Below are 27,954 nucleotides of genomic sequence, written 5' to 3'. Positions count from 1 at the left end.
TCTGTCACAGTAATAACGCTTCTATCTATAAATATAAATAAATCTTAGGTCATTTGTAAATTTCTTTTGAATGTATCATTTTATAGGAGCAATTATGTATGTCACATTTAGGCCTATTTAATGTTTGTATATACTTAAAGGACAATACAATGAAAATAATGAATCGTATAATAAAAGTAATGAGAGATTCAAATGGATCAAGCAAGTTTGAGACCATTGGTGATTTGGTACCGCAATGTTCAGTTAAACTGATTTATGTATATTTCTAAAAGCTTTAGAAGTAGGTAGTATATAGTCTTTTGTAGTTTATTAACTGTTTCGCTGACTATGATGTTTGAAATTACATCAAAATTTTGAGAATATTTAATATGGTGCCTTAGACCAGTACTTCATTATATATTACCTCTATGGAAAAATTATATTTGACTCAGATAATTTCAACTTATACAACTTTCTACCTGCCTTTTAGAAATCAAAGGACTTCCTCAATTTGCTTGACTCTAGTATAGTATCACAATCTATGGTAGATATTTATACACAAATTAATGTAGTTCTATATCTTCATTTTACTCAGTCATTTGGACCATTCCTTTTTTTCCCCCCAGTCTGAAGTATCATTCATTTCCCAGATGCTACCTGCTATCTTTAAGTAAACTCAATTATCCCTTGATATACTTTCACAAGCATGCAGAGATATACGACTACAAAAATAATTGAGTCTTTGCAAATCCACATCTCCTAGGAAACGACTAAAGTTATCTGTCATTGTCTTAACCTTTGATAAGAATCAATATTCAGAGAGGGAGATAAAAGGTTGGAGTGTTGCCTTAAGTTTGCGTAAGGAAAGAGGACCTGGTTGTTCAGTCTCCTAATAAAACTCACTTCAGTGAAGAATATTACTGTGATGACACTGTCTTCTGACCGTCTAGGACCTTCCACTGAGAGCTTGTAGAGATACTGCAAAGTCTCTGGAAACTGTGGAAAGTTGTATTCACTGAGGGTTCTGTAAAAGAGAATAAGGCACTGAATTAGCAAAGACGATGAAAACTCTTCTTGCATCAGCAAATGCTACTGGTAGGCTAGAGAGAAGCATTATCCTCATATTTTGTACTCCCAGGTAAAAATAAAGATCTTTTCTAATCCCTAGTCCAAGGCAAACTGCATCCCCATTCTGAATTCTATGCAGACTCCAGGGATTTATATATACCTGGATCACTGACAATGTCTCTTTCCTTAACATCACTCCTTTTCCTATCTTTCCCCTCCTGTGCCACATAACAGAATGCCCTATAATACCGCAAGCTCCTTCCTGCCTGACCAAAAGAAGAGAAAACAAATAGCGCAAAATAAATACCCTAGCGATCCAAGATGGCTGCATAGGTCACCATCATGGTTTTAGACCAAGTCCTTCCTTGGAACGATACAATGAAGAAGAGAGTTTGGGACTATCGTGTGTTACTCGGGAGGAGGGGTGGTGAGTCCCGATTCACTAAGCCATTCTGGACAGTGACCAGGCTTACGGTTGTCCCGACACACTGGTCTGGATCAGATGGGTGGTGGCAGGCCTGGGAAAGTTGACGTGACAGGTTTCATTGGAAGACTCTGGGTTGGCATTCTAAACCAGGGCTTCTCAAACTTTAACGTGCATGCAAATTACCCAGGGATCTTGCTAAAAAGCACATTCTGGTTCAGTGGGTCTGGAGTGGGCCATATGAGATCCTATTCTGCTTTCTATTTGTAACTTGCAGGTGCTGCTGTAGCTGCTGGTCTGTGGACCACACTTTGAGTAAGAAGATCCAAAAGTACTACGGATATTGTGGTTCTTAACTAGTGGCCACTTGTGGGGTGCAGATGTATCATACTTTTATAAAAATAAGATGTGTTCCTGAAATTTATGTGCAAATAATATGCCATGTGAAATGCAGCAAAAGCCCAGAGACCATAGAGCCTGTACTTTCTGAGTTGTTACAACTTCAAATGGTCTATTATGTGGTCAAGTCCATGTATCTTGATTTTTGATCAGAAAATCTGATCCCTATAATCAGAAATTTGCTATTCACTAAGAAACTAACTAGAAAGAAAAAAAAACCCTCTGGTACAAGAAAAATCAAACTTCTCTTTCCTGCTTTTCCAAATTTGTCTCATTGAGAATAGATTTCTATTGAACCTCTTTAAGTATTTAAAAAAAAATTTTTTTTAACGTGTATTTATTTTTGAGACAGAGAGAGACAGAGCATGAACAGGGGAGGGGCAGAGAGAGAGGGAGACACAGAATCGGAAACAGACTCCAGGCTCTGAGCGGTCAGCACAGAGCCCGACGCGGGGCTCGAACTCACGGACCGCGAGATCATGACCTGAGCCGAAGTCGGACGCTTAACCGACTGAGCCACCCAGGCGCCCCTCTATTGAACCTCTTTAAAGTGGGAGCACATCCATAACTGTCTGATGCCTGCAGAGCGGGAATCAGCTCACAGTAGAGGAAAGAAAAAGTAAATTTACCTCGTTCTCCATATCTGAAAGAGAAACCTGCTCTTTGGAGGGAGGATGACTAGGTATCTTCATCATCAAGTAGGAGGACAAGGAAAGGGAAAACTATCCCAATAAGTAATAAACTCCTCAAAATAAGGAAAGCATTAGAAATCAAATGGCAATTCAGGGCAATTTAGGAGAGACTGGGAAGTCGGAGTGGATATTGATGGCGTTCACACGTGGCTTCACTGAAGAAAGATGGAGACAGAGACAGAAAGATGAGATAGAGACAGAGAACCCTGTGCAGAGCCCCCGTTCTTACTTGGCAATAAGGTAGACCCCCTGATGGTGAAACAGCTCTTCGGAAAACTGGTTCCAGCAGTTCTTTTTCTTCAGAGCAATATCCACCTGCTGCAGTCCAGAACAATTCAGCAGAACTCTCAGGGCATCCCGGGCATAGCTAAGGCCCCAAAGAAGAGCCGAGTCACCACTTGACAGTGGCCTTCACATAGTGAAGTTCATGTGACCTGCCTTTTCATTCTGTCTGGGGCAGGATGCTGGTTTGGGGACAGGGGATGTTTCAAAGCAAACCAACTTTCAGTGCTCTCCGTCTTTCCTGATTAACAATACATGGGATTGAGGGTTCCATTGAAATGGTGGCATGTAAAATCTGGGATTAATCATGGAGCAGCTTAGTCATTTGTTAGCTTAACAGGTTATTAGCACAAAATATTAAATGATGTGATAATTTGCTGAAAGTGTCCGCAGGGTTTCTTCTTCAGATGCTTTAAATAAATAGATACATTCTCATCTGTGTGGGATGATTTGGTGCATGTCTGCTTGAAAGACGGAGAATGGGTTAAATATCTTAATGGGATGCATTGTGCTTTGGAGTTTTACCTGGCTTAGAAGTCCACCCCCGATGCGGGCAAATAGCAGGCAGTGGGTCCAGATTTCCCTGGGGCAAAGCTAACTGTACCTCCTTGGGTGAAAGGGAACAGCTGAATCTTACATGGACAGAATGTGTACCCTCTTAAGCCCACACATCACATCACCAATCATAAAACTTCACAGTTCATAAAGCACATTTGCACGCGTTATTTTAATCTCACACGTACAATTACCACGAGAAATCACTTTCAGGGAGTAAATGGCAGAGCTAGCATGGGCCTGGCTTTGGATCTAAAGCTCCTACCTGCTCTCTCTCCCCTTGGTGCCCCCCAACCCGCTCCGACTGTGGCAGAAAGTGGGGGTGCTTCTTTATACACGCCACATACACTCAGGGAGGGTGCTAGCTCACTTCTAGGTACTCGGGGTAGTTTCACAAAGAAAACTGTAATAAATGAATGCATTGCGTAGGATTATAAGGAGTTCCACATGAACCCGAGGGACTAGAAATAGTCGACAGCTGGGAGCTTATTTCTTATTGACTCTGAAATAACCACTGCAATCTCACAACGGCCTGTCCTCTGTCACCAGTCTCAGTTCACTGATGTAGAAGACTTGGAGCATGAGGGCCATCAGGAGCTGGGGGAAAAACTGGGCCACTGCTTTCTTGTACGAAGCAACAGGCAGCAATGTGCACAGGGCCTGGGATGCCTACAAGGGAAGGAAAAAGAAGTCAAGAATGTAGCCATCTGCCTCTAAGCCCAGTCAGCCTTAGTGAGGGGGAAGGGAGGAACACCGCAATCCCTCCTGCAACCCCCTGAAGGCAGCCTGGAGCGTGCATGCATATTCATTCATTCCCTAACAGCTATGGAGTCCATTTTGAATGGAACTATGCCCAGTATTCTATGGCAATGGACTCTCAAAGTACTATCAACAACCCCCTGGGTGCCAGACTGGAAGAAGCAAGCTGGTTCCCAAGGACAGTATACTTTCCAGTGTCCCCTTCATATGTGGCCATGAAGGATGGTCCTGCCAATAACCCAGGTCCTTCCCGTGCTTCAATACTCCAGGCCAGTGAGATGGTTAAGAGGAGACAGGCCAGATCACTAACAGTTGTTGGGCCCAGGAACCACTGCAACACCCACCTGCCACATCAGAGAAACACATCCCACCACCTCACATTTGTGGAGCGCTACCCATTTTGTTTCCCATTGTGTCTCTGTAAGACTAGAATTTACTCCCAGGAGTGGTGAGTTTAGTCCTTGGGAGATACAAAATGGTGGGCGCAAATGACATCAGGGCTTCACATGCAAAGTCTATCCAGTCTAGCCGGTGGCTAGTCTCTGAGACCATCTCCAAACTTCCGCCCTCGCTCCATTCTCTCCTTTCAGTTTCCTTGGAGTCACTCACTTACTAGGCAAGCTCCCATCTATGGGGCTTTTGTCTTTCTGTCTAGATATTCTTCTCTCTTGCCCAGGTATTTGCAAGGATCACTCCTTCACTCTCTGACTGGATGTCACCTCAGCAGAGGCCCCTCCCCTGACCAACCTTCCTAAACTCCCTGTCACTTTCTTTTACTCACATCACTTTATGTCTTTTCTCAGCTCTATATCATCTGATACATAACACAGTTTTGTGTTCATTGTCTGTGTCTTTTACCGGAATGTATGCTTCCTGGTCGAGGTGTGGCATACAGTAGGCGCTCAATAAATATGTGTTGGATGAGTGAATGAATGAATGAATGAATGAAGGAGAGGACAGTGTCCAGAAGTATGACCGAGTCCGTGGGAAGATGGGGATTTTCATGATCAGAAAAACAACACCAGGACAAGGAAGCACTTAGTACTTAATACTTAAGTATTACTTACCGCTACAGGCATCATATTAGTAGTATCGAGAGAGAAACGTCTTCTTTCCTGGAGGCTAGCATGCACTTCCCCAGGCTTTCCTTTCAGGATCAATAAGATTGTTTTCAGCACATGAGGGGCCACGCTTGACTCAGAACCTGCCGCGTGCCACATCAGTATCAAAGTGCTGCAAACACAGCCCCCACCCCCCGCCCAACCATCACGATGAGAATCAGGTTATTCATTTCCTGCTTAATACAGTGTCATGAATCGAAGTCTTTTTTTTTCTTTTACATGTTTATATACCAAAGAGATCACAGACAAGTCTAAACCAAACTGGTATGCTCATTTCCAAATGATCTCATTAAGTCTCTTGTCCTTGAAAACAGAGGAAGAGTGTCCGTGAGATCTTACGGAAAATACAGTCTGCAAGTCTGCAAGTTGATTTCCTACCACATTTAATTTTTAAAAAATGTTTATTCATTTTTGAGAGACAGAGACGGAGCATGAGCGGGGGAGGGTCAGAGAGAGGGAGACACAGAATCTGAAACAGGCTCCAGGCTCTGAGCGGTCAGCACAGAGCCGGACGCGGGGCTCGAACTCACGGACCGCGAGATCATGACCTGAGCCGAAGTCGGACGCTTAACCGACTGAGCCACCCAGGCGCCGTAATTTTCTACCATATTTAAATATCTGTCCAGCTCAGTATCAAGAACTGATCAGCTTTCCCCACTCTGTACTCTGGTCCTCCCATCTTGTGACCTCGTTTGTCCAGGAATAACAGAATATTTAAAAAACTGGTATGGAAATACAAATTAACATATAAATAAATACATCAACTTAAAAAAAAAACCCAAAGAGGTAGAAATACTAAGTAAAAGATTAACTATATAAATTTAAATATTAGAAAATTAGATTTAAAAAATTGAGCTCAGGGGGGTGGGCCCTTTAGTGAAAGGTCACACACATTCCAGTGGCACAGGTGTCACTAGCACCCTGGCTTCTCTACCTCCAGTCCCCTCCCTCCCTCTGCACACCTAGCCACTTTTCAAGATTATTTTTACTAGTGCTCATCTTAAAAACTGCTACACATCTCTGTGTGGGTACATTCCTGATACCTTGTCAATCCATGCGGGGTTCTGGATCCTACTGCTCAGTCTCTCTGAGTTTAGGTTCCTAATAGGGGGCCTGGTCCCCTGGAACAGAGACATACCAGCTCTTTAGAATCCGTTACTCAACTGTTCCTGCCTTTGGGGCTCAGCTTGCAACCAAGCTTAGACCCACATGGACATCAGTTTCACATGGTCTGTCTCATTCCCTTACCTCTCAGATCATACCTTCTAACCGATCAGACATTTCTTCTGTTTGTCTGTTGTAGCTCAACTCTAAATCCCACTCTTTTCTGCCGCAGCCCTCACCTAGATACACAAGATCTGCTCATGACTATTTAAAAAAAAATTTCTTAATGTTTATTTTTGAGAGAGAGAGCGCACAAGTCGGGGAGGAGCAGAGAGAGAGGGAGACACAGAATCCAAAGCAGGCTCCAGCCTCTGAGCTGTCAGCACAGAGCCCGACGCGGGGCTCGAACTCACAAACCGTGAGACTGTGACTGGAGCCAAAGTCAGATGCTTAACAGACTGAGCTACCCAGGCGCCCCTGCTGGTGACTATTTTAATGAAGTTCACTTAACTCTATGCTTGCTTTCTGTACTCCCTCATTTCATATCGTTTGTACTGGATTCATTGGCAACTTGTACCCATTTTCAACAAAATGCTCGAAGGCTGGTAATATTTAACATACAATGGGGTGCTTAATTCCTGAATGAGAAAATGCTGAGTCTTATGAAGATTTTTAATTTCCAGGAATTTTCTAGGTAGTAAAATACTTTGTGAGTTTAAACCTCCTAAATAAATACAAGCTTTCAGTTGGAAAAAGAAAGTCAGTCATATAATTGGTTTGGCATTTTGTGAGTTTTGATGTCCTTTTACAGATGTTAACTCATTTAACCCACAATAATTGATTTACAGATAAAAAAGAATTTTCCTCATTTCACATACAGGGAAATCTGATCAAGGAATTTAGAAATTTGTGTGGCTGGGAAGGAATTCAGATTCGTTTCCAAAGCCTGCATCCTTTTCGTAATGTAACTTCCTGCCTTTTACACTGCTAATAGTAGAGAAGTATTACCTTCCTTCTCAAGGTACAAATGATAGAAATGGAGTGATGTCCTTTACTCTGCTCGTCTAATGTGTGTTAGGCTCATACTGTCTCATAGGCTCACACTGGTATTCTTTTCTCCTTAATATTTTCTGTGATCCTGGATCATGAATTTCAGATAAACATGTAAGTAACAGGGGACTCTCCATTATATCTGGGAATTTTTAATGTTTCATTATTTTATTGGCAGGTGGAAATGCCTTCCATCTGCTCTTCATAAGTGAGAAAAAAAGCACTATAAGTTTTATTACTTATGGGGAAAACGTCCATCATCACTCTGAGGAGTGATTTGTTCCCGTGGTATATGCAGCAGAACACAATTTAAAGCCTCAGATAAAAAATAGTGACGAGGATCATTTGTCAGTGGTCTATAGTATTGTGTAGATATCGTGCAAGAATATGAATAACATGTATGATCTTACTTAAGCTTTATGATCATCCTGTGTGTTACAAACATAGATATCCTCTTTGAGAAAAAAAAAGAAGCCCGAGTCTAGCTCTGTCTGATTCTGGAGACTGGGAACAAAACACTGTAGGAAGGGGTGAGGGGGCCTTACTTGTCCGCTGGAACTGGATAATCCATAAGCTGAAAGATGACCTTCTTTGGTGAAGTGCGTGTCAGCAAGGTAGTGACCCGCAGCATGGCTTGCCTCATCACATGAGAAGAGTTTTCACGCAGTTTCTTATAAATAGCATCCACAATCTTAGACACCTGGAAAAGTAATTTCAAGGGTCAAACAAGTGCCTCTTGTTCCATGGCAACCTGTCAACCAAGGCATTTCTTGGATGTAAGAATTCGGTCCTTTTCAGAATGGCCACGGCAGCAATCTACACACAAATACGCACTAGAGGAAAGCATATTCACGTGTGCGACTACACAATGTAAAATACTTATTTGGATGAGAAGAAGCCTATCTATTTACTATAGTGGAAAAATACCTGTTTTTTTAAATTTTAATTTATTCACTAAAATGTTTTAATGTTTATTTTTGAGAGACAGAGCATGAGCAGGGGAAGGGCAGAGAGAGGGGGAGACACAGAATCCAAGGCAGGCTCCAGGTTCTGAGCTGTCAGCACAGAGCCCGAAGCTGGGCTTGAACTCACAAACCACGAGATCATGGCCTGAGCCGGAGTCGGACGCTCAACCGACTGAACCACCCAGGTACCCCAAAATACCCATTAAAAAGTTTATTTGGGGAAGGTAGGCTTCATTATATAAAACACATAGGCTCAGTGTAGAAAACATGTGTATAATTCAAGTCCTTTAAGAAGGAAGTCAAAATAGGGGGGCCTGGGTGGCTCAGTTGGTTGGGCGTCCAACTTCAGCCAGGTCATGATCTCATGGCTCATGAGTTCAAGCCCCGCCTTGGACTGTGGGCTGACAGCTCAGAGCCTGGAGCCTGCTTCAGATTCTGTCTGTCTGTCTGTCTCTCTCTCTGCTTCTTCCCCACTCATCCTCTCTGTCTCTCTCAAAAAATGAATAAACATTAAAAAAAATGGAAAAAAAGAAGGAAGTCAAAATAATGGAACAGAAAAACAATGGAACTGTATACTTTAAAAACTTTCTGGCAATTAAAGAAGACTTGAATGTGCGTATGGAATGGGGAAACTGTGTTTGGAAGAATGGCCCAGAATGGTAAACACTGAGTCATAAGCTTGCAAATTTTATTCATAGGTCCTATGTGTGTTCAATGTTTTCCCCTTTTTATGCATTCCTAAACAAGGAGATTTCTAGTTAGACCTGAAATTTGTCTCAAGCTAATGGTTGTAGATTCAACATCAATTTTCATCTTCCTGGATGCCTGCGTTTTTTATTTGGAAATATTCCTCAGAGAGCACAAGCTGAGATGTTGGTTGACGTAAATTTACATCCCATTGCGATTGCCTCATGTACAATTCAGTTAGTTATCTGTGCACAGCCCTCTACTCCAAACAAAAGAAAAAAAAAATAAGCGAAGTGTTAAGAGTGCAGGACATTCCTTCCGCCATATATGCTCCAAGGGGAGCACGAAGCGGGAGACAATTAAACATTACTCTTCTCCATAGACATTTTTTAAAACATTTATTTATTTTTGAGAGACGGCGAGAGAGCGCACGCGCTCTCATCCCCTTTTCTCCTCATCCCGTTCCTTTCCATGCAGCGCGCCCCCTAAAACAAGCCAGCTATGTCACTGTATGCTCAAGTGTGCAGTGATGATCTGCTTTCATTCTCGAGAAACGACTTGCTGTGTTGCGGTTATTTAGAGACTGGAAACCCACATACTGCATGTGCAGTTTCAGTGGTTTCCAGGGATAATTTTAACTATGCACAATTTCCCATTATAACTGATTTTAGAACCTAGCCCTGTTTAAGATGACAATCCACTGTACTTAGTACTTGAATTGTTTGTGGGAGCTTGGGTGGAGCGATGAATTGCTGAACCCCATTTCTGTTCAGTTGCTTTCTCTCTGTTTAATGATTTTACCGCGGCAGAGGCTAGTTTTACACGTCTAGTTTTCTGTGGGGCTCCTCTTCCCCTCCAGGGCCTTGGTATGGCTTTATCTACCCTCTCTTTCTCACCGCATGAGAGAAGAGCTTAATTTATCAAGGAAATGACTGTCGCCCTCCAGCTTTCCCCTTGGTCCTACTTGCCTTCTGGGATGCTCCTGGATGTAGCCATGTTGGGAGTTCTATCGAAAGCTTTACTTCCCCTTTCCTGCTCGCTGATTTTGAGTATGAACTCTCAGTTTATTTTCTTTTTTCTTTTTTTCAAACATTTTCAAACATTGATTCATTTTGGAGAGACCGAGCGCCCGTGGGGGAAGGGCAGAGTGAGAGGGAGACAGAAGCCAAAGCTCTGTCAGCACAGAGCCTGACATGGGGTTTGAACCCATGAGCCGTGAGGTCATGACCTGAGCCGAAGCCGGATGCTCAACCGACTGAGCCACCCAGGCTCCCCTCTCAGTTTATTTTCAGTCGAATAACACCATGTGTCAGCACCAGAAACTGAGAGTTCAGCCCTCATGTCACCATCAGATCAGGGCTGGTTTCATGAGCATGTGACCTATGCATTTGACAGGGTTCCGCACTTAGAAGGTTCAGAGCTTTGCTGTCGCCCTCTCGAATATTGAAATAATTTTATTTTTGAGCTTGTGTTTTCGAAGTGAAGTCCCATGGGACCATAGAGCATGCACGTGAGCCGGGACGTTGGTGGCTGTGGCTCCCGTGTGCAGTCCCGTTCACATGCAACGTGCACAGTCTAAGTGTACAGACTTCCAGTGGACCCGAGATGTGTAGCAGTCAGTGGGAAATCACAGTGCGTATAAGATAAGCATTCATTGAAGCCTCAACCGCTTAAATGGAAAATGATGACTCATCAATAAGCTGAAGGTAGAAGGCGTTAATAGAAAGTGTGAATGTCAGAAATGAAATACAAATAATCGAGTTAGTTTTGTGTATTGCTTCCACTCTTTTGGTGCGAATGAAAACATATTCGTGTATGAGCTGTCACTTGCATTATTTTCTTGAGTTAAACACTTCTGTGTTTTCACCTGTAAATGGCATGGCACGATGTAAAAATGGCTGGTAAAATTTGTGCTACTTTAAAATTTTAGTTTTTTTTTTTTTAACTTAAAGACATTAAGTAGAAAATAAAAATGCTATGACAAATTGAGAGAAAGAGAGAGACCATGGAGGAAAGGGGGGGAAAACTTCATAGGACTGTATATATATTTTAGGTTTTCATTTAAATTCTAGTTAGTTAACATATAGTGTAATATGGGTTACAGGAGTAGAATTTAGTGACATATGATTGTATATTTAATGGCACTTTAAATAATAGCACATGTTTTGAACAGGAAGCCCCACGTTTATTTTCACTTGGCCCCACAAATCATATAGCCAGCCCTGCAGCAACCTGAGGGTCCCTGAAAACTTTCCTTAGCGGTTACGCAGGAGATTTCAGTTATATCTGCATTATTCTCCAGTTATTAATGTATTTCTTTAAAAAAACTGATGCAAATGCGGCAAAATGTGATTATTTGGTATGATTGGCAGGTGAACATTCATGCCATTGTGTCCCACACTTTCCGTATGCTTGAAATATTTTTTCACACAAAAAAACCCCTCATTTGATCGAAGCGACATGTTGAACAGTAACAAGAAATACACAGGAAAAGAAGTAGCATGTAACAAAGGCAACAAGAGAATAAAGTTAGAGAATCAGCTCCGTGCCCCCTACTCATGGTCAAGTGTCTTACCATGGTGACCTTATGGGCATGAGACTCCAGAGTCAGTTTCAGTATGGTTGACGCCTTGAATGCAGTTACACAATTAGGTGAAGACAGCGTCATCAGGAGGTTCCACACAAAGTCAGTCAGCAAGGACGGCATTAAAGTTTGTCCTACACTCTGAAACCAAAAGGAGAGCCATGACCTCAGGGCTGACCAACAACAACATGAGAAAGACCGCTGAATTCTATCATCCTGGAGAAGCTCCAGGCCCAGGGGCCGGGTACTGCTACGTGGTTTTGGGGGGGGCCTTAGGCATTTTTGCAGTTCTAGCCCTCTTCCTTCACTCAAAAATGTTAGAAATCATATTTCACAAGTGTGGTGATATTGAGATGACTAGAATTCAAGTGGAATTGCATTTATTTATTTTTTTTCTTCTGATTTTTAAAGCGGCTCAAATATTTTCATCTGGATAAGTCAGCTGTGGGGCCAGGCCAGGAAGAAATGAAAAACTATGAACCGCTTGCAAGAGGCTCAGAGGAGGCTGGCCATCCACTCATTAGCCTAATCATGGCACTCAGGGTCCCGAGTCCAGGGCACTGGATGGAGGATGGAAGGAAGTAGAAGAACTTTCTAGTAAATTCTAATTTTTTTTTAATGTTTATTTATTATTGAGAGAGAGACAGATAGACAGACAGAGCATGAGCAGGGGAGGAGCAGAGAGAGGGGAAGACACAGAATCCGAAGCAGGATCCAGGCTCCGAGCTGTGAGCACACAGCCCGATGCGGGGCTCGAACCCACGAACCGTGAGATCATGACCCGAGCCGAAGTCGGTCACTCAGCCAACTGAGCCACCCAGGCGCCCCTCTAATAAATTCTAGATGCTTGGTTTCTTCATGTAAATGGATAACTTCATAGTCAACCAGGCTCGTGATTTTTGAGGTGTGGGGTGGGTGAGAATAAATGCTTGATTCTGGAAAAATGCACTATCATCTGTGTCTCTTTGGTGAAATGACTCAGTAATTCAAATTCAAATTTAAGGTGCATATTTAAGACATCTATGCAGTATTTTTGACTATGTTATGTAAGGTGTATCACTTCCACATCTCAGCTTCACACGATTCTATCCCCTCGGCCATGGGAGGAGAAGACACTGCTTCACGTATGTACTTTTTAGCAGGAACCAAAAGACTCTCCCACTTCCAGAGATGAGCTAGCCTTGAAGGGCGACCCCAGCAACTGTGCTGAGCCGTTGGCTCCATGTGTGTGGCTAGAGGGCCAGGTATTAGACAGCCCAACCTAGGCTGCAGAGCTGGGTGACCTCGCAAGTGTGTGGATAAGCCCATGTACCTTGAAGAAAGTGAGGGAGTATGCAGAGCCCCATAGGTTTCCCCAGGGGTTGGGGTCAGTGTAAAAATTATTTATGCGGTACTGAGGTTTATCACTTCAACTTAAAATTTGTTTTAATAAGGTTTTTATTTTTTAGAGAGAGAGTACAAGCAGGGGAGAGGAGCTGAGGGGGAAAGAGAGAGAGAGAGAGAGGGAGGGAGAGAGAGAGAGAGAGAGAGAGAGAGAGAGAGAGAGGGAGAGAGAGAGAGAGAGAGAGAGAGAGAGAGAGAGAGAGAGAATATTAAGCAGGGTCCACGCTCAGTGCGGAGCCCAATGTGGGGCTCGATCTCATGACTGTGAGATCATGACCTGAGCCCAAATTAAGAGTTGGATGCTTAACCAATGGAACCACCCAGGGACCCCTAATAGGTGTTTTAAAACAAAATCTAAAGCAAGTTATTTTGATGTTTGCTGAGTAAATTATAATACTATTGAAAAGCCTGTTGATTGATGACTCCACTAACTTTGCTGAATAACCAGAGTTCCCCATCTTTAGTGACATATTTATTAATCAAACAAAAGAAGTATAAAACTAGAAAACACCTCATGTGCATGCTATAAGGATTACATAAAAATAATATAAATTGCTATATTCAGGAATATTAGGCATCGTTCTTACTCATAGAGATGCAAATCATGAAAGCAAACACTCTACATATTATTTACTCTGTGCTTCACTGAACTTTAAAAACATGGAAAAATTTATTAAAAATAGAAACTGTTGAAATCAGTCGCCACTAGGGACTCCTGGGTGGCTCAGTCGGTTAAGCATCCTACTTCTGCTCAGGTCATGATCTCACTCCTGGTGGGTTCAAGCCCTGCGTCAGGCTCTGGGCTGTCTCCCAGTCTCTCTGCCCCTCCCTGCTTACTCTCTGTCTCTCTCTCAAAAATAAATAAACATAAGAAGAAAGAAAGAAAGAAAGAAAGAAAGAAAGAAAGAAAGAAAGAGAGGGAGGGAGGGAGAGAGGGAGGGAGGGAGGGAAGGAGGGAGGGAGAGAGGGAGGGAGGGAGGGAGAGAGGGAGGGAGGGAGGGAAGGAGGAAGGAAGGAAGGAAGGAAGGAAGGAAGGAAGGAGAAAGAAGTTGTCACTAAAAGTAATAATACACATGAAAGAAAAGCCATTGGATAAAGCGGGGGGTAAGTTACCTGGACAATTTTAGCTCTGTCTCGTTGCAAGACTTTGGGTACAAATTCTGTATCACAGGACGGAGACAGGAGGCAGTGATTTCCATGCTTCTCATACTTTGTAGATTTAGTTTTTTCAATGTCCTCTGTATTGAGAAAAAGAGTTTAAGGTTTTTGTTGATCATCAGTTCCTTCTATGACATTGCTGTTTCCAATTTCTCCTTCCTATCCGATTCTGGAGATATAAAGTGTTCTGAACATTTCTCTCTGCTGACAGTTTGATCGCATCAGATATTATGACAGCACAGACTCAGAGTCTATAAAGTGTTTAAGTGAGGCCTCTGTGAAATATGAATGAAAGACATAGATCATTTTAATAGGTTCAGCAGATATTGAATATATTTCGGCCATCAAATGCATCATTCAGCGCCCTGGAAAAGCTGTCGCTAAGGTGGAGGGTTTCTTGATAGGAGACCAGACATGGAGGCATTTTGCAAAGAGCTGGGGAAGTCATATAGCAGGAAAGCCAGGAGCTCTCAGTGAAAGCTTCAGGTGCTGATGTCTTTAGTTCCAGAGAAGGTAACTTGTAACGATTTTTGTTTGTTTGTTAACAGCTCCATAGGGATGTAATTGACATCCAGTTTGTCTAAAATGTACAATTTGGTAAGTTTTTATATATGTATATACTCACAAAAACTGCAATAAAAAAATAAATAAACGAAAAAAAAAAAAACCCAATCGTATTCATTGCCTCCACCACACCTGCTCCCCTGTACCCACCCCTGATCCAAAGACATCCACAGATCTGCTTTCCGTCATTGGCTTTCTATCAAGTGTGTACTTTCTGATCTTAGATAAGTGGATTCATATAGGATGTACTCTTCTGTTGTGTTGCATGTTGCCCTCAGAGAAATTGTTTTGTGATTCACCCAAGTGGTTATGGGTATAGGTATAGGTTATCATTCCCGTTTTACTGATGAATACTATTCCATCGTCTGCTTACCCATTTGCCTATTGATGGACACTTGGGTTGTTTCCAGGGTTTTGGCTTTTCCAAATAAAGGTGCTATCAACATTTGTGTACATGTTTTGCTCTGGGTATCTGCTTTCATTTCTCTTAGCTAAATCCCAAGTTATGGAATGACTGGGTCATTTGGTCGATGTGTGTTTATCTTTTTAGGATAAACGGCCAAATTGTTTGCCAAAGTTGTTATACCATGTCACGCTCCCTCTGGCAACGCGAGAGTCCCAGCTGCTTCACATCTTTAATAACATATGGTATGGTCAGAGTTTCCATTTTAGACATCCTAATGAATATGTAGTGGGATCTCGGGCAGTTTTTAAGCTACACGTCTTTTATGACCAAATATTGAACATCTTTTGATGTGTGTCTTTGCCATCTGTGTCTCTTCGGGGAAATGACTCAGTAATTCAAATTCAAATTTACCATTTTTTAATTTGGTTGTCTGTTTTCTTACAGAGTTTGGAGTGTTCATTTTTAAATTCTGGGTGTGAGCCTTTTGTCAGATATGTAACTTGCAAATATTTTCTCCCAGTCTGTGGCTTATCTGTTCTCTTAGCAGTGTCTTTCAAAGAGCAGAAATACTTAATTTTTCACTTTTAAAATGTATAGGTCATGCTTTTGGTGTTGTGTTTAAGACATCTTTGCCTAACCCAAGGTACAAGGACTTCTTGTTTCATAGTTTTAGTTTTATGGGTCCATTTTGAATTAACTTTTGCATTACATATAAGATATAGACCAGAGTTCTTTTCTTTGGCATAGATACATAACCAATTTTTCCAACACCATTTATCGATGTTTACTCTTTCTCCATTGAATTGCCTTTGACTCTTTATCAAAAATCATTTGACCATATATGTGCGGATCTATTTAAAAACGTTTGCACTTATGTTCTTGAGGAACGTTGGTCTGTAGTTTTTTGTTTTTGTTTTTCTTGTCATGTCTTTATGTGGTTTTGGTATCAGAATGTTGCTGGCCTCCTTGAATGATTTGGCGTGTTTCCTCATTCTCACATTTCTGGAAGAATTTGGGTAGGATTGGAATACTTTCTACCTTTAAGTGTTTGCTAGAACATTACAGTCTGGCGTTTTCTTTGTAGGTATTTTTTCATTTAGTTCAAAATGCTTTCAATTTCTACTTTTATTTCTTTTTTTTGACTCATGGGTTACTTAGAAGTGGATTACCTGGTTTCCGAATATTTTGAATTTTCCAGGTATCTTTCTAGTTTTATTTCTAGGTTAATTCCATTTTGGTCAGAGAATCCATTTTGGACGAATTAAAGACTTTATACTTTCTTAAGATTTGATTCATGGCTTGAATGTGGTCTATTTTGGTAAGTTTTCTGTTTTTCCCTTGAGGAGAATGTTCGTTTTTCCATTATTGGTGGAGTGTTCTCTATATATTAATTAGGTCAAGTTGGTTCAAGTCTATATCCTTAAAAATTTTCTGTGTGATTATGAATTATTGAGAAAGAGATACTGAATTCTCTGACTATAATTGTACATCTGCTCCTTGTAGTTCTATCCTTTTTTAAAAAATTATTTTTAGAGAGAGCATGTGCACAAGCGAGTGGGGGCAGAGGGAGAGGAAGGGAAAGTGTCTCAAGCAGGCTCCCTGCTCTGCATGGAGAGTGTTGCGGGGCTCAATCTCATGACCCTGAGGTGGTGACCTGAGCTGAAATCAAGAGTCAGATGCTTAACCGACTGAGCCACCCAGGCGCCCCCTAGCTCTATCCATTTTTGTTTAATGTATTTTAATTTTTATAAATTTTTAATTTTAGGGACATACATGTTTAGCATTGTTGTCTTATTAATTAATTGACCCCTTTATCATTATGAAATGATCCTCTTTTTCCCTGGAAGCATTCTTTGCTCTGAAATATATATTTTTTGATATTGATTCAGCCACTCTAATTTCTTTTTGACTAGTGTTACTGTGTTATCTTCCAACTTTTAACTTTTATTCTATTTATGGCTTTGCATTTAAACTGGGTTTCTCATAGGGCAGCATAGAGTTGAGCCTTGCTTTTTATCCAATCTGATAATCTCCACCTTTTCACTGGAGGTGTTCAGAATATTTACATTTACTCTAGATGGCTTTAAGTCTTCACTATTTGTTTTCTATTTTTCCCATCTGTTCTTTCTATTTTTCCTCTTTTTTGTCTTCTTTTAAAGTAGTTTTTAAAACATTACATCTCAATTTGGCTTACTATATGTACCTCTTGGCTATATTATTTAGGAGGCTGCTTTAAGGTTTATATTACACATCTTTAACTTATCACAGTTTACTCGTTAAGTGACATGTCACACTCTGTTTGCAGGAACCTTAAAAAGTAATCCTACTTCCTCTTTCAAGCCTCTATTGTTGTCATATAGCTTTTACATTATTATTTTTTGCCTTGAACAGTTGATTATCATTTTAAAAGATTAAATAATGAGAAGGGGCACTTGGGTGGCTCAGTCAGTTAAGCATCCGACTTTAGCTCAGATCATGAACTCACAGTTCATGAGTTCGAGCCCCATGTCGGGCTCTGTACTGACAGCTCAGAGCCTGGAGCCCGCTTTGGATTCTGTGTCTCTCTCACTCTCTGCCCCTCTTCCCACTCATGCTCTCTCTCTCTCTCTCTCTCTCAACTAAATAAACATTAAAAATTTTTTTTAAAAATAATGAGGACAGAATATTTACCTACGTAGTTGCAACCCATTACTCTTCATTCCTTTATGCGGACCTAGATTTTCACCTGGATGTTTTTCCTTGAAGGATTTCCTTTAATATTTCTTTTAGTGCAGATCTGCTGGCAATGAATTCTAGCAGCTCTTGTATATCTAAACATGTCTTTATTTCACTTTTGTTTTCAAAAGAATTTTTGCTGGCTAAAGAATTCTAGATTGCCTTTTCCTCCCCCCTGTACATTGAGAGGCTGCTCCATTGTTTATGGCTTTTACTGATAAGAAATTTACTGTCATATTTACTTTTGTTCCTGTGAATGAAATGTGTCTTATTTTCTCTGGCCCTCTTGAAAATTACACTGTTAATTTTTGCCAGAGTGTTCTTTACCTCAGATATTATGCTTTTAATCTCCAGATGTTCAATTGAGGTCTTTTAGAAATTTTTCTATGTCTCTGCTTAACATGTTCATCTTTTTCTTGGACTCCTTAAATAATTGGAATACATTATAACAATTGTTTTAACATCCCTTTCTACGAATTCTATCATCTGAGTTATTTCTGGGTCAGTTTTGATTCATTTCTCTCCTCATTATGTGCTGTGGTCTGATTTTTGCAAGTGTAATAATTGTTATTGGACCCTGTGAATTTTAACTTGTTGACTGCTGGAATATTGGTATTCCTAGGAGTAGGTTTGATTAACATTCAAAGTATTTGGAGATAACCTGATCTTTTTAGATCTTATTTTTAAGGTCTGTTAAGTGGCACCAAAACACAATTTAGTCTAGAGATCGTTTTTTCCTTCTAATGAAACAAAACCCTTTGGGTACTCTTCCTCATTACTTGTGCATTATGAAGTTTTAAATGTTGGCTTATCGTCATAGGCACTATTCCCAGCCTTTGCGAGTTCATTGGATTTTTCTCCTTAAACATTCTCCCCTGGCCTCAGGTAGTTTCCTTCACATTCGTATTCTTTTTTGCTGTTGTTGTTAAGTTTATTTACTTCTTTTGAGAGAGTGAGCATGAGTGGGGGAGGGGCAGAAAGACAGGGGGAGAGAGAGAGAGAGAGAGAGGATACCAAGCAGGCTCTGTGTTGTCAGTGTGGAGCCCGACACAGGGCTCAAAGCCACGAACTATGAGATCATGACCTGAGCAGAAATCAACTAACTGAGCCACCCATGCATCCTCTCACATGCTTGTTCTGACCACTACATACCTGAATAAGGAGAACCCTGTGCAAATCTCTGGAGCTCTTTGTGCACTCCTCTCTGGCCCTCAGACCTGTGAGCTCTAGCTATCATGACCTCTCTGGATCCCTAATTCTGTCTCTTCTTGGTGACACCATTGGGTTGCAGTCTACAAACTTACTTTAGGTGGTAAGCTCAAGCAACTGTAGACCCCACCTCATTTGAGGCTAAATCTTTTCTCTAAGTTATTTGGAAATAGTATGATACTTTCAGGACTCGCTTTTATGCTTTGTTAGGCAGGCCACAGCAGCATTTACTGCTGGTGGCTAATTTTCCCCCACCCCTGAAGCAAGAATCTGAATATTCCATTTGATGCCCCATTAGAGGGGGAAAATATACCTCCTTTTTAAAAAAGTCCCATTGGTACCATTTCTTCTCTTTCTCCTCTTCTTCCCCACAGCATTCCTGCCCCCAGCATTAACACCCAACACTAATCCAAGTATAGTACTTTATAGATCTTGGCATATCTTGATCATTCTAAAAAGATTATGAAAGGCGTGTTAGAAAGTGGAGCTATATGGGGCGCCTGGGTGGCGCAGTCGGTTAAGCGTCCGACTTCAGCCAGGTCACGATCTCACGGTCCGTGAGTTCGAGCCCCGCGTGGGGCTCTGGGCTGATGGCTCGGAACCTGGAGCCTGTTTCCGATTCTGTGTCTCCCTCTCTCTCTGTCCCTCCCCCGTTCATGCTCTGTCTCTCTCTGTCCCAAAAATAAAATAAACGTTGAAAAAAATATTTAAAAAAAAAAAAAAAAAGAAAGTGGAGCTATAGATGTTGGGGCAGACTTTAGAAATCTACAGACATAGAGCCTTCTTGGGACCCACAAGGAGAAGTTAGGGACAATTTGTAGTACCCCTTAGAAGAGGTGGTAAATCATTCTTACCGTTCTGACACTTTGCAATGCAGAGGAGGTGATGCAAGCCCAAGGATGCTTGTTGTGTGATTGAGACGTCATTATGGCAACACAGAAGAGACAGTTCTGCTGCCAGGACACCCAGACATGGAGCATCAACACTTGCCTAATGGGAAAAAACAAGGGAGAAAAATGCATTTTCTGTGCCTAGTCAACATCGAATGTTGGTATCCAATCCTCTAATATCTATATTGGACTAGGGTTAGAGGATGAGCTTCCAAATTACCAAACCTATGTTCAAATCTGTTACTACCTCAGTTTCCTCCTCTGTGAAACGTAGATAACAAATGCTACCTTGTAATAGTTATCGTGGGGACTATTTATGACAAAAAAGCAAGTTCTTAGCAAAGTGTTTGGAAATAATGGGAACTCAACTAATGTTAGTTTCTATTCTGTAAATCAGGTAGCAATTTTCAGGCAGCACATTCCAGGATATTGGGGCAGAGGGAGGATATCCAAAAACTGTCATGTGCTCTTGTCTATGTATGACACACTTCAGATGCCTCTGTAAGCCACTGGAGAAATGTAACTTTTCCTCCTGGAGTTGTTCTGATTCTTCCCAAAGAAATTCATTTTTTAAAAATTCAGAGCATTTACTTTTGATGTCAAAGCTACCATCACAACCTTTATGTATTTCTTCCTACAACGTCCTGTGACACAGGCTGTTCAAATAGTTAGATTTTCATCTTGATTGACTAGTCAAGAAGAAAGGAGAGGTGGAAGGGACATTCTGGTTTTGTGAAGGTTTGAGTACCATTACCAATTATTTTTTTAAACAAAGGGGGCTCTGTTCACATGTAGGTTTGGTAAACTAGTAGGTCTTCTTGTTTCTAAGACAGGTGATTATTTTTCTTAAATAGATGTTTTGAGGATTAGAGCAAATTTTGGTGGTAAAAGTTAAAACCAAGTCAACACTCTGGGAGGATCCCACAGCCTGTTTCTCTTTCTTTCTACTTCTCTCATATGTCTGCTTAGCCCTGCCTCTCATGTTGCTTGACCCACCCTTTTCTCTCAATCTTAAACACACACACACACACACACACACACACACACACACAGTCATTTCTAAAGAGGAATGTGAAGTGAACTGGGTCATGGGTCAAGGGCATAACTGAACAAGGATACTGGGAACGATGGTCTCAGCAGAAGAAGGAGAGATAATCCTTTACTTCTGTGGATTCTTTGTAAGGCTGGCCTTGGGGTCCCTCTACTCTAGGAGTCCTATGAGTTAGGAGAATCTAGAAGCAGACAGTACAGACATTACACTGGGCTCTAGGGAGACATGTTTTCCTTCCCTGGGTGCTCTTTTCTTTGGAATTGCAGCCCAGGTTTCTTTTTCCATCTAATGGCAAGATTTTAAGAACCACCATCACACTGTGGGACTGAGTGGTACTTCTCTATCCGGCCTGATGGGGGAGTAGTCCTCTCAGCTTAGTTCACAGAAGTTGGGAACCATTTACAAGGGATTGCCCCTAAAGTCTTATTTGCCTCAAATGGCTTTTCTGATTATGCCTCCTCAAGAACTTGTGGATGTGTAATTACCAGGTGTTTTTGTAAATGAAGCTATCAGTGGTCTATCTATTCTGTTTGCCAGGTTGGGTCTGTCTAATTTCTGTCTCTATTGTAGGTGTGGCTGTTTCTAGATTGCATGGCACGTTTGAGGAGGATGGGGAACATGACAGGAGAAAGGCTCTGCACTGTGGAGCACACAGATTATGCCCTTCAGAAGTGTACCAACAACAGCTACACTCTCTCCAACACAAGACTTTGGGAACTTCCAATACAATATGGCCCTGCTTTTATAGAAAATCTATCCAAGTGCTGAAAGGAAAATAAGCATTAAGATCTGGAGAAAAAAAAAAAAACAACTTCTCAGAATCCATCCCTAAGCTGGAGTATTTCTGCTCACTTTTCTGATCCTTTCTTAGTGGATTCCTTCTTTGTAGATGCGGCCTCTCCAGTTCCTTGTCTTAACAATAATGGTAGTTTAGGTACTAAATTCCATAGGCAACCACTCCTAAGTGTTTTTAGCTGCTTCTTCTGGAGGTCACCTTTTTATCTCTAAATAATGGGCTCCCATTTCTGTTCTAATATCAGTTTGGGACATTGCCTATCTATTCCTGCTGTGATAAATTAGGGGTTATCACATCTTTCTGTTTTACCACCATCCTCTCTATATAGCTTGTTACTCATTATGGCACATTACTATTTGTAGTCCTTCCCTTTTCTGTTTTCATAATATGGCAGTACTTTTATTTCTTGTTTCATAGATACAAATACCTTGTTGATCTTCTGCTTTATGAAGTAAGTGTTTTGGAGCACTTGTATTTCCCTTCAACTTTTTTCTACCATGTCTTCTACTTTCTTACTACTTTTGCCTGTACTTTATTGTGCATTTATTTATTGTGGCAAAAAATATACATAACCTACAATTTACCATTTTAACCCTTTTAAAGTACCCAGTTCAGTAGCATAAATCACATTCACAATGTGGAACAACCACCACCTCTCTCTAGCTCTAAATCTTTTTCATCACCTCAAGTGAAAACCGCTAACCAGTCAGTCTTTATTCTTTGGTAACCACAGTCCCTGTCAAACACAAAGCTGATTTCTGTCTCTGTGGATTTGCCTATTCTGCCATTTCATGTAAATTTCATAGAACATGTAGGCTTTTAGGTCTAATTTCTTTCACTTAGTGTAATGTTTTCCAGTTTTATTAATGTTGCAGTATATATCTGACCTCATTTCTCTTTTTGGCGGAGTAATATTCCATTGTATGAATATACCACATTTTATTTGTCCATTCACTTTGTTGATGGACATTTAGGTTGTTTCCACGTCTTGGCTATTGCGAATTATGCTGCAATGAACATTTGTGTATAAGTTTTTGTTTGACCAGCTCTTTCAAATTCTTTTGGGTATATACCTAGCATTGCTGGGTCATACGGTAATTGTGTATTTAACTTGTTGAAGAACCACTAAACTCTTCCCTGCATTTTTGCTTTTGCATTGTTAAGTTTATAGCATTTGATGGGATTCGATAACTTATTTGAGTTTTCTGTGATTGATCCTAAAAGCTGAAAATCAATAATGTGGTCTTATTATTATGATTAAGTAAAATTGTTTAATGCATAGGCCATTTTTACTTTAATTATATTTTCTTTTGGCATATAAATATGTTTTCTCTACCCTTTTCAAGGCTAAATTCTCACCTGTGACCTGAATTGACTCTTTATTTTGATAATCATGTTTCTCTCTTTATTTATCTTGGGCTGACTCTGGTATTTGGAGGGGTTAATCCAAATGTCTGACAAATCTTGGCTATCTAGTCATACTTACAAATGCAATGCTTCTTGGCAGAATTTACGTATGTGAGCAAGGCTCATCAACAGGTGGGCTTTGCTTTAGAGTGGTTAGGTGGGGACGCTGGGGTTACACTGAAATATTTCTGAACGATCAGGATAATTTTCTCAGGGGATTTTCTAGACATTTTGAGGAAGAAGTCCTCAAATTTTATCTGCCAGTGGACCCAGGTCCCTGTGGAATATAGTACATGTGTAAAGGGGGATGGAAGGCAATAGAGTCTTCTGTATAAACTTTCAGTGAATCCTTTCAGTTAATGCATGTATTTTCAACCCTGCTTTGCCTCTCACCCTTCGTCATTACTTGGACCTCCAAGCTCCAGCTTCTCCAGAGTTGCATTGGGCAAACTGCTTCCTAAAAAGCTGTACCCCATCCTAATGTTCACGTGCACCTGTCTTTCAGCTTCCTTTGTGAGGCTTTGTCAGTTACCATTTTCTATCTTTTCTATCATCCTGTTGACATCTAGCCCACCTAAAACTTTTTACTAATTTGACAAATTTCATCACTTCCATTTTGTGAGGACTTTAGAGGGAGAGGAGAGAAAGGCATGCAGATAATCTGTTAGCTTTGACTGGAAATCCTCCCCTCATCTTTTATTTATTTATTTATTTGTTTATTTATTTATTTATTTATTTTAAAATTTAATCCCAGGTAGTTAATATACAGGGTTGGTTACATTACTTTCAGGTGTACAATGTGATTCAACACTTCCATACATTACCCGGTGTTCATCATCACAAGTGCACTCCTTAATCTCCATCACCTATTTAACCCATGCCTCTCCCCACTTCCCCTTCGGTAACCATCAGTTCATTCTCTACAGTTAAGAGTCTGTTTCTTAGTTTGTCTCTCTCTCTCTTTTTCCCTTTGCCCATTTGTTTTGTTTCTTAAATTCCACATATGATTAAAGTCATATGGTATTTGTCCTTCTCTGACTTCTTCTATTTAGTCTTATACTCTCTAGCTCCATCTATGTCATGGCAAACAGCGTGATTTCATTCTTTTTTATGGCTGAGCAATATTTCATTGTGTGTGTGTGTGTGTGTGTGTGTGTGTGTGTGTATAGATACCACTTCTTTATCCATTCATCAGTTGATGGACATTTAGGCTGCTTCCATATCTTGGCTATGTAAATAATGCTGCTATAAACATAGGGGTGCATGTATCTCTTTGAATTAGTGTTTTTGTATTCTTTGGGTAAATACCTAGTAGTGCAATTTCTGGATCATAGAGCAGTTCTGTTTTTAACTTTTTGAGGAATCTCCATTCTGTTTTCCACAGTGGTTACACCAGTTCACATTCCCACCAACAGTGCCAGAGGGTTCCTTCTCCTCCACATCCTTGCCAACATGTGTTGTTTCTTATGTTTTTGATTTAGCCATTCTGAGATGTTGGAGGCGATATCTAATTGTATGAATTTACATTTCACTGATGGTAAGTGATGATGAGCATATTTTCATATGTCTGTCGGCCATCTGGAGGTCTCCTTTGGAGAAATGTCTATTTATGTCTTCTGCTCATCTTTAATTGGATTATTTGTTTTTTGGGTGTTGAGTTTTATAAGCTCTTTGTATTTTGGATACTAACTCTTTATCAGATATGTCATTTGCAAATATCTTCTCCCATTCAGTAAGTTGTTATTGTGCATGGTGTAAGAAGGGGTCAGTTTCATTTTTTGCATGTAGCTGTCCAGTTTTTCCAATACATTTATTAAAGATACTGTTTTTTCCCCCACTCAATATTTTTTCCTGCTTTCTTGAAGATTAAGTGACCATGTAAATGTGGGTTTATTTCTGGGTTTTGTATTCTGTTCTATTGATCTATGTGTCTGTTTTTGTGCCAGTACCATAATGTTTTGATTACTACCGTTTTGTAGTATAAGTTAAAGCTCAACATTGTGATCCCTCCAGCTTTGTTTTTCTCTTTCAAGATTGCTTTGGCCATTTGGGGTCTTTTGTGCTTCCGTACAAATTTTAAGATTCTTTGTTCTAGTTCTGTGAAAAATGCTGGTGGTATTTTGATAGGGATTGCATTAAATCTGTAGATTCCTTTGGGTAGTGTAGACATTTTACCAACACTTGTTCTTCCAATCCATGAACATGGAATGTCTTTCCATTTCTTTGTGTCGTCTTCAATTTCTTTCATCAGTGTTCTATAGTTTTCAGAGTACAGGTCTTTCACCTCTTTGGTTAGGTTTATTCCTAGGTATCTTATTATTTTTGGTGCAATTGTAAGTGGGATTGTTAATTTCTCTTGCTGCTGCTTCATTATAGTTGTGTAGAAATGCAAATAGATTTCTGGGTACTGATTTTTTAAAAATTTTTTTTCAATATATGGAGTTTATTGTCAAATTGGTTTCCATACAACATATGGGTATTGATTTTGTATCCTCTGACTTCACTGAATTCGTGGATCAGTTGTAGCAGTTTTTTGGTAGAGTTTTTAGGTTTTCTCTATATAGTATCATGTCATCTGCAAGTAGTGAAAAGTTCACTTCTTCCTCATCATTTTGGATGCCTTTTATTTCTTTCTGTTGTCTGGTTGCTGTGGGTAGGACTTACTTCCAGTACTGTGTTGAATAAAAGTGGTGAGAATGGACTTCTTCCTGACCTTAAGGGAAAAGCTCTCATTTTCCCCCTATTAAAGATAATGTTAGCTGCGGGTTTTTAATACATGGCCTTTATTATGTTGAGATATGTTCCCTCTAGATGTTCCTTGTTGAGGGTTTTTGTCATGAATGGACATTTTACCTTGTCGAATGCTTTTTCTGCATCTATTGAAATGATCATATGGTTCTTATCCTTTCTCTTCTTGATGTGATGTATTACACTGATTAATCTGCAAATATTGAACCATTTGCATCCTGAGAATAAGTCCCACTGGATTGTAGTGAATAATTTTTTGTTAATGTATTGGTGAATTCAGTTTGCTAATATTTTGTTGAGTATTTTTGGATCTATGTTCACCAGAGATATTGATTGGCCTGTAGTTCTCTTATTTTGTGGTTATATTTACCTCGTTTGGGTATCAGGTTAATGCTGGTCTCATAGAATGAATTTGGAAGTTTTCCTTTCTCTTTTATATTTTGGAATAGTTTGTGAAGAACAGGTATTAACTTGTATTTAAATGTTTTATAGAATTTGTTTATGAAGCCATCTGGCCCTGGCCCTTCATTTTTTGGGAGTTTTTTGATTACTGATTTCATTTCTTTGCTGGCTATTGATCTGTTCAAAGTATCTATTTCTTCCTGTTTCAGTTTTGGAAGTTTATATATTTCTAGGAATTTATTCATTTCTTCTAGGTTGTCCAATTTGTTGGCATATAGTTTTTAATAATATTCTACTATAATTGTTTGTTTTTCTGTGGTGTTGGTTGTTAGTTCTCTCTCATTTGTGATTTTATTTATTTCAGTCTTTTTACTTTTTTTCATGATAAGCCTGGCTAGAGGCCTATCAATTCTATTGACCTTTTCAAAGAACCTGCTCCTGGCTTCATTGATTTATTCTACAGTGTGTGTGTTTTTGTTTCTACATTTTATTACTTATTATTCTATATTCATTTATTCCTGCTCTAATCTTTATTATTTCTTCCTTCTGCTGGTCTTAGGTTTTGTTTCTTGTTCCTTTTTCTAGCTCATTTAGGTGTAAGGTTAGGTTGTATATTTGAGGTAGGTATGTATTTCTATAAATTTCCTTCTTTTTTTTTAAATTTTTTTTAACGTTTTTATTTATTTTTGAGACAGGGAGAGACAGAGCATGAACGGGGGAGGGTCAGAGAGAGGGAGACACAGAATCTGAAACAGGCTCCAGGCTCTGAGCTGTCAGCACAGAGCCCGACTCGGGGCTCGAACTCATGGACCGCGAAATCATGACCTGAGCCGAAGTCGGCCGCTCAACCGACTGAGCCACCCAGGCGCCCCTAAATTTCCTTCTTAAAACTGCTTTTGCTGTATCTCAAAGGTTTTGAACCACTGTGTTTTCATTTTTATTTGTTTCCGTGTAATTTTTTATTTCCTCTTGTATTTCCTGGTTGACCCATTCATTGTTTAGCTGCATGTTATTGAACTTCCGTATGTTTGCGGTCTTTCTAGAATTTTCTTGTAGTTGATTTCTAGTTTCACGTGTGATGGTCAGAAAAGATCATCTTTTTTGCATTTGTTGAGACTTTTTTCCTGGCCTCATAGGTGATCTATTCTGGAGAATATTCCATGTGTACTTGAAAAGAAAGTGTATTCTGCACTTCTAGGATGGAGTGCTCTGAATATATGTTACATCCATATAGTCAAGTGTGTCATTCAAAACTACTGTGTCCTTATTGATTTTCTATTTGGATGATCTCTCCATTAATTTAAGTGGGGGTGTTAAAGTCTTTTATTGTTATTGTATCACTTTCAACTAATTCCTTTATGTTTGTTATTGTTTTATGTATTTGAGTGGTCTCATGTTGGGTGCATAAATATTTATAATTGTTGTACCATCTCGTTGAATTGTCCCTTTTATTATTTTATAGTGCCTTTCTTTGTCTCTTATTACAGTCTGTTTTAAAGTCTAGTTTGTGTGATCTAAGTTTTGATACTCTTTCTTTTGACATCCATTTGCATGAT

General features: G+C 40.1%; 1 protein-coding gene across 3 annotated transcripts in view; it reads right to left on the bottom strand.

Annotated features, from left to right (window-relative positions):
• MROH9 (maestro heat like repeat family member 9) overlaps positions 1-27,954 on the bottom strand; it is an 88,405-nt gene that overhangs the window by 20,728 nt on the left and 39,723 nt on the right. For all 3 annotated transcript variants that reach the window (XM_007088719.3, XM_042976742.1, XM_042976743.1), the window contains exons 8-15: positions 19,959-20,094; positions 14,166-14,290; positions 11,661-11,810; positions 7,979-8,133; positions 5,226-5,391; positions 3,926-4,068; positions 2,792-2,929; positions 883-1,003 (exon numbers count right to left, since the gene is read on the bottom strand). In XM_007088719.3, coding sequence (XP_007088781.1) covers positions 883-1,003; positions 2,792-2,929; positions 3,926-4,068; positions 5,226-5,391; positions 7,979-8,133; positions 11,661-11,810; positions 14,166-14,290; positions 19,959-20,094 — 1,134 coding nt within the window. The remainder of the gene's footprint in view (positions 1-882; positions 1,004-2,791; positions 2,930-3,925; positions 4,069-5,225; positions 5,392-7,978; positions 8,134-11,660; positions 11,811-14,165; positions 14,291-19,958; positions 20,095-27,954) is intronic.

The sequence above is a fragment of the Panthera tigris genome, chromosome F3 (genome assembly GCF_018350195.1).
Source record: "Panthera tigris isolate Pti1 chromosome F3, P.tigris_Pti1_mat1.1, whole genome shotgun sequence".
NCBI classification, from domain to species: Eukaryota; Metazoa; Chordata; class Mammalia; order Carnivora; family Felidae; genus Panthera; species Panthera tigris.
Note: the sequence above shows the minus strand (reverse complement) of the source record. Positions and strands in the feature narration are given on the sequence as shown.